This window comes from Amphibalanus amphitrite, unplaced genomic scaffold (genome assembly GCF_019059575.1).
Source record: "Amphibalanus amphitrite isolate SeventyFive unplaced genomic scaffold, NRLGWU_Aamphi_draft 000845F_arrow, whole genome shotgun sequence".
Lineage (NCBI taxonomy): Eukaryota > Metazoa > Arthropoda > Thecostraca > Balanomorpha > Balanidae > Amphibalanus > Amphibalanus amphitrite.
Window position 1 is genome coordinate 305,083 of NW_024882339.1, and position 7,333 is coordinate 312,415.

General features: G+C 44.7%; 1 protein-coding gene across 1 annotated transcript in view; it reads right to left on the reverse strand.

Annotated features, from left to right (window-relative positions):
- Nucleotides 1-4,409, reverse strand: part of LOC122367014 (vacuolar protein sorting-associated protein 13-like) — a 26,829-nt gene extending 22,420 nt beyond the window's left edge. Inside the window, exons 1-4 of the mRNA XM_043339756.1 lie at nucleotides 4,249-4,409; nucleotides 3,917-4,003; nucleotides 3,562-3,753; nucleotides 197-309 (exon numbers count right to left, since the gene is read on the reverse strand). Of these exons, the coding sequence (XP_043195691.1) occupies nucleotides 197-309; nucleotides 3,562-3,753; nucleotides 3,917-4,003; nucleotides 4,249-4,348 (492 nt within the window). The 5' untranslated portion in view covers nucleotides 4,349-4,409. The remainder of the gene's footprint in view (nucleotides 1-196; nucleotides 310-3,561; nucleotides 3,754-3,916; nucleotides 4,004-4,248) is intronic.
- Between the last annotated feature and the right edge of the window lie 2,924 nt (nucleotides 4,410-7,333).

Below are 7,333 nucleotides of genomic sequence, written 5' to 3' on the forward strand. Positions count from 1 at the left end.
AAACACCAGCGTGCGGTCTAGCCAGTCAATCTCACAGTATGCCTGGCCATAACCACCTTCCCTACAGCTGCCCAATCGTCAGTCTCGAAACCAGACACACGTGCAGTCTACAGGTGTGTGCCCACCGGACCCGACCGAATCTCCCTTGCTCCCCATCCGTCCCGGGGAGGCGCGTCACCGGACAGAGTCCACTCACCTGGTCCTCATAGCGAATGTGGATGTCCTGGACAGTAACCTGGACGTTCTTGATGATCTGCGTCACCAGTTTCTCGACGAACGTGTCGTCCTTTTCTTTGAGCTTCTCGGACGCTGTCGAGGAGAGAGGGTTACACGGTCAGGGTCGTCACCAGCAACGGAGACCACAGGAGGTCACTAGCAGAAACGGTGCAAGAGGTATGAACCCATTCAGCTTGGACATCTGCAAGAATCATGAATCACAAATTATCCCAAAATATTCAAAGTTTGCCCTAAAAGAGGCAATATGGTCTATCAACCGGGTTGAATAAGCGATTCACTGAAGCTCACGGCACGTGCCACGATTTATGCGTGTATGAGCCCTTTAGAATAGGCTGTCGACTCGAAACGAAACTTTCATATTTCATTCGGAATCCTCGATTACGATCAAGGTATCCATATTCGAGCGCTTGCAAACAGCTCGTATGCATTAGACTTCATCATTTATCACTCCCCATCTAAAAAATGCCATATATGACAATGTACTGCCCTAATCATTGTTACGCGACAATGTAACCATTTGTACAATGTATGTACGTGACTGCCATGTTGTTGTCTTTTTTTCCTGTGACACTCAACACACAATGTCCCACGTAGCCTGCATTACATAAATGAAAATGAGATACAGCGCTCACTAGTAATGTTTTGTCATTGTCAGTGGTCGCTCTAGATATCGGTGAGCAAACAGGAAAGGGAAGTTCCCCTAAATCGGCAAAAAGTGCCAACTGTACGCCCGTTCGGCACCCTGGCGTGGGTCGGAGGCGGCTGGCTGGGCACGGTGCCAACCGGCCGTCTAACCGAGTCGGACCGACCGACCCCTCAGTCGGCGGGTCCAACTCCGACCGCAACCCGCCTGGAACCGGTACCCTCCCCGCTACTGCGGCCCAGAGCACGGCTATAGGCGGCGGCCGGACCGCGGAGTGCGGGAGATGAATTATGCATGCTATGTTGCACGGCCAACCAACGGAGATAAGTTTTCGCCAAGTATTGACCCGAGGCTAGTTAACCCGCGAGTTGCTGGGGGGGGGGGCGTTAAACGCCCCCACTTTTTTCGCCGGGCCATAGCATAAAAACGGCGCGCCGCAGGCGCGCCAAATTTTGGGTACCTGTAGGAAATTGATTGAAGTTTATTGTGACAAAGTTTTAAAAAAATCGGTCGGAAAATTTTTGAGATTTCGAGGTTTTAGTGACGTCATCATTTGAGTTTTTGACCAAAAACGGCATATGTTCAAAAAATCATATAAAATCACAGAATAGACATACAGACATGCCGTAAACGCCATTAGACTGCCAATACCATGAACAATCAAATGGCTATCTTCGATTGTTGATTGTCGTTCCGCATTTTCCAAAATCTTGAACTGAATCTTGGCAATTTCTCGTGACTACTTCACGACCATCATACATGCATTTCTTAAATTTAACTTTTTTAGCCAAACACGTACACATATGGTAAAATGAATGTCACCATCGTGTTCTACGCCCCAAATTACCTATAAAACATGTGTCACAGGCTGCGAATATCAGTTTTGATTTTCGGGGATATGTGCCTGCCCGGTTGACCTGACCTTGACCCTGACCTATGCTTGACTGACCCCTATATGGAGCTGACACTCTTGTAGGCCTTATATGATGGATTGTGCACCGTTTTGACAGAGTTTATGACGAGAGGCGCCCATTGCGAAGTCCTGAAGTCCATGCTACTGAAAGCCCCATTTCAGGTGTTTGACCTGACCTTGACCTGACCTGTGACCTCAAAATTCAACTTTAAAGTACTCATCTGAAGCGTCTCGTCGCGTTCTTTCGTTTGCCGCCTCGTGCGTTTCGCTGCGCCTATTGGTTCTCGAGTTATCGGCTGGGGGCGTTTAACGCCCCCCCCCCCAGCAAACGATGGGTGGCGAAATACCCCAGCAACTGCCGGGTTTACGAGCGCGGCACGTCTTGGCGTCAATACTCAATTGACAGAGACTTTTAAAAAATGTTCATAACCGGGAAAGTTAACCTCATTTAGAGATAATATGTCCTCATCAGAATAATGCTTCATCGTCCCCTTACTAAACACAACACTCAAGATGGCTGGTAAAAAAAATGCAAAGCACGAATAACTACCGAATGAATCAACCCAAAACAACGCAACACGTGAGTGAGCACTGAGCTTTCCGTGACGGGCAAAGCGTCAAGATTATGTAACACACTGACATGTTATCCATCGTGAGCGGTTGGGGGCCATAAACTTGCCGTTGACGTTTCTCGTCAGGATTTGCAATTCCAATACATAACCGTTCAACATTGCGAGGAAATTATATTTCTCGGGTAGTGGTAAAATGTGTGGAGTAGAATTTAATCAAATGCTAGTGTTCAGTGTGCCAGCAAGTAAACGTGTTCTCAAATGATTCAGCACTTCAATCTACCAAACATTGAGCAACATATATGTTCAACAATATTCGCTGCTCAACAATATGTTATGATTGTAGGCAGTACCAACGTAAATGGCCTAGCAGCCGCTAAAAGCGTAGGTACGAGTATATCCGTCCGATTGCGGAGTCCCATCGATCAAATAATAGCCTTACCTTACACCGTGCCGACGATGCTTTGTCATGACGCAAATACCCCTGCTCGTTTGAATTGTTACGTAAGCAAAGTAGTTACATTTGCAGGAATGGACTGCTGCCGGCTGCCGCTGCGCCATTTGCGACTGGAGTTCCTGATAACCATATCTCTTCGGAATATCGTTGGACTTTCACGAATGAAAACACAGCTCCACTGGCGACGATTTTTGCTACAAGGCTTTCTTTAATCGGACATTTCGATTAAATGATTTCCATTACTCATTAGCGTCCGCTGCCATCTAGGTTTCATCACTGCTGTAAGCGTCGCCCTCCCCACCCGTGTTCTTTCCCTGTCCCTTCCCTGGTCGGGAAGCCCCTGTCCGTGTAATGAAGAGACCACGTGAATTTGGCCAATGAGGAGCCAAGAAATAGCGGCATGCTCGCAGCCTGCTGATAAAAAACTGAGACCGAACAGGGCCCAGGTATGCCCATACTAGTGATGTCAATTACAGAAAATCGGAATACCGATACCAAACCAAATACCAACCAAAACCATGGGGAAATACCGAAACCAAACCAACTTGGGAACATGAGAGAAATACCAACTTTTTACCGATTTCTTAGCCTCTTATACATTAGTGAGGATTCATGATACCAACAAAATACCAAACACATTAGGATTGAAATACCAAATACCAAGTTGGTATCGGTTTGGTATCGGTATACCAAAAAGTTGGTATCCGATTGACATCTCTAGCCCATACCCACAGGGACTCACTGTCGGCCAGCTGCTGGCGCCGCTCGTATCGGCTCAGCTGCTGTTTGCGCAGGTCGCGCGCGTTGGCGTCCTCCTTCTCGCGGTTATAGGCCACCCCCTGGCTGGGCACTGCCAGCAGGTGGAGCCGTTCGACCAGTACCACCACCGGAGCAGTGTACAGGTTCTTCCAGGGGATCTTCAGCACCAGCTTACCTGTGGTGGATGGACAGACAGGTCAGACGCTTCCTGTCTCCTTCCCAGATTTATTAAACATAAATCTAATCAATCAAGTGAGATTAACAGGTGAATACTGTTTGAACATGCAGGTTCAATCATCAGTTTGCAGGTACCTGCAAACTGATGATGCCCAACTTACCAAGGTAGCCAGATACAGTTTTGATAGGTAGGTCCAAATCCTGCAGAGCACTGTCCTTGAGCCTTAGATCTTTCAAGACTACATCACCTGAAAATAATGCATTAAATGTCATCAACTATCTGTAAACATTCCATACCAAATGAGTGCACAGAGGTACATTTCATAGGTAAGTAGTATTATCTGAACAAGAAATTCTTTCAGAATGCTTATCAAAGACATTTTCACAAGCTAAAAAAAAAATGATGGCTAAAATTCATAACTGAATGCTTAATGATACCAACATCCATAAAAATAATCATGCATATCATAGGAAAAAATAAAATGCAGCTCACCTCCCCAGATTCCCAGCTTTAGCTGGGACCCATCCAAATTTTCAACATAGTCCCCAAGGAATCGATTGAGGACATCTGCAACAACAGACTCGAACACCATGTTTGTGCTCTTCTTGTAAGCACATCTACCAGATCATGTTTTGCATCACCATGGCCTGGTCTGAAACAGAAAATTGCAAAATGATAAATGTAGGTACCAAATACATTGTACAATAACCATAGATTCTTGATGTTAAAGCAGATGGTATCACACAAGCACTGTAATGAGGATGTGTCAAAGAAGTCAAGGTTGCTGATGAAAGCTCCATAAGAATCTTAAGTAATCATAAGTTGGTATGTAGGTTATGAGGGTTGGGAAAATCACTATCACTGCTCTGACCAAATAACAGCGCAGAGACATGATTGCAGAGGTACGTATTGATTGATGAATTAAATAGCCATGGAGATCAGGCACCTGCTCCAGTGAAGTTCTTGGCGAACTTGTTCACGCAAACAGTGATAAAACCAAGATAACAGATGGCAAGAAAATTGATAAGTTAGGACTGCATTAGTAACTTGAAATGCCAAAGATAGCCTGAGCTGAAGAGGCGATTAAAGTAATAAATAAGGGGAACTTGTACTTTGCAGGTAGGTACCCTGCCCATCTCCATACCCTAACAATTCAATATCAATTATCAATCAAACACAAGCGAACAAGAAGACTAGACACCACAAGAAGACTGGCACAGAAAACTGGACATTAGTAGAGCAGACGTCACACGAAGGTTTTCCAACCGAGGAGAGGCGCTGTAGGTTTTAGGGTAGGTTGTAGGGTAAGTTTGTAGGTTTGTAGGTTGTAGGTTTGTATGTCAGTTGGGAAACTATGAGGAGCCAAACAAAAATTGGATCAGCCAATCAATGGCTGGAGTGGGTGGGGTGGTGACCATAATGGTCATAAAATCAGACTTCATCTTTTCAATGCATCCTAGCATTCAAATGAAAAAATAAGGCATAAGAATGTTCTTTAACCACACAAGGCCTACACTCACTCGGTGCACAATTAACTGGCGGCGCTAAATCACAGAGTTACAACACAAGGTCAAACAGTGATAGGCAAATATGGCGGATTGAAACAGACGAGCCAAAAAATGTAGGCAGTACCGGTTAGGTTTGTTTAGGTTTTCCAAGAAAGAAGCACCTCAGGGTATGGCGCCTCTCCTTGGTTGGAAAACCTTCGTGTGACGTCTGCTCTACTAATACCGAAAACTGAAACTTAGACAAGAGGCTGCTATTCAGCTTTTAACAAAAAATCAGCCTAGGCCTAAATGCACAACTTAGCTGAGAAATTCAGCTGGTTGTGAATTGAAATTCAGCTGAGAAAAACAAATATTTAATAGGTACAGCGACACAGAATAAAAAAAAAACAAAGTATGCACATCCAGCACTACAACTAGGCTCTGCGACCAGGAGCCCATCTGTGGATCTTTTGCACATTGATTTCATCACAAAAGGCAGAAACCTATCATGCATGAACTAATAATCTACAATAATAGCCCTAAGCTTTTCAGTAACACAACACCCCCACTCACACACCCACGATTCTCAACTGACAACACAACAATTGCTGATCAAAACACACGACGCACCTAAATACTTTTGTAGACAGATTGGAGCGTAATAATGAGAAATATCAAATACTAGAGATATTTGCGCAAAAAGTCTCAGTTTGCAAGAGCATTGAATAGATATAAAGATGATAAGTTAGGTATGCATTAATTGCATAAGCAATGCAATGCTCTGGATTGTTATTGAAAAGCTAAAAAAGAAAAACAGCTTTAAATTGCTAAGAATTTTGGCCGGCACATAGGTAACAAATTTTCACCCGGGATCCTGCCAGGGTCACCGGTCATGCATGATATATGCTTCCAAAACGTGTACCTATCTTTCAAGACCCGGAAGCGATACATTGCAATAAATTAAAGAATTGACACAAAATCGGTTTCCCCTCTTCTCTCAAGTCCGGTTGAGCATGCCAAAGCAGTCATGAACGGGCCGTCAGCCGTGTGGCATGGCGGCGGAACGGGGAGGGCACGGGGGCACCGTGCCCCCTTGATTTTGGCATTTTAACATTAGCCCTATGGGCGTTGCATGGAAAGAATGGGACCAAAAGTCGGCAGTGCCCCCCCCCCCTCCCCCTTAATTGAAAGTGTTTCGCCGCTACTGCCGTGTGACATTTATTTTTGAATAGTTGATCTAAAAAAAAATAGCTGTAAACTCGCTCAGGCTGCTCTATATCTTATATTTGAAACTCAATTTTGTAACGTTTCGGTTAATTTTCCGTTGAATCCTTCATCTTGCTTGAATTAGAATTGCTAAATTGCTGCATGAGTTACGACTTTTCCCGTTGGTTACACTAAAAGTGGCGGCTTTTCTTGTCGAAATACGCAAATCGACTATCAGAAAAAAATGCATCCCATGGACGAAGAAAAGTGAAGGAAAAACAGCAGAAAATTCTGCGATATGGCAGCACAATAAAAATGGCAAAGTAGAACAAACGGGTGAGACTAAATGCTTACTTCGAAATCTAAGCTGCGTTGCGGCATTGGCGGTTATGTGCGGCGTGTATGCCGCATGATTAGTAAGCGGCGACCACTAAATTAAAAATTCAATAGCTTCGACCTGTTTTCAATGGATAACACTGCATACCAAAAATGTCCATCGCTCTCGTCATAGGATATTTAGATTTAAATAACTAACTTATCTACATCATTGTTTTGAACCAAATTAATACTCAGCCGCGAACGTATAAGGTATAACCCCTTGCCGTTTCGCTCCTGATCAAGCTAGAGCTTCGCGGAAAAAACGAGCGTGTTGCCCGTGACGAGAGAAAGCCGATGATACCCAATTTTAAGGTCCTAGGTTATCGGTTGACCTTCCAGGTCAGGTCAATGACCCAAAAGGCGGGAAAATTGGGACCTGTTAGAACGTCGTAGTGTGGCTGCTATGGGGGTTTTCGGGGTGCTGATCACGAATATCATGCTAGTTTTGATCACAGATGATGTCTTCATTCATTTAGGCCAGGTCGGGTTAGGTCAGGTCAGGTCAA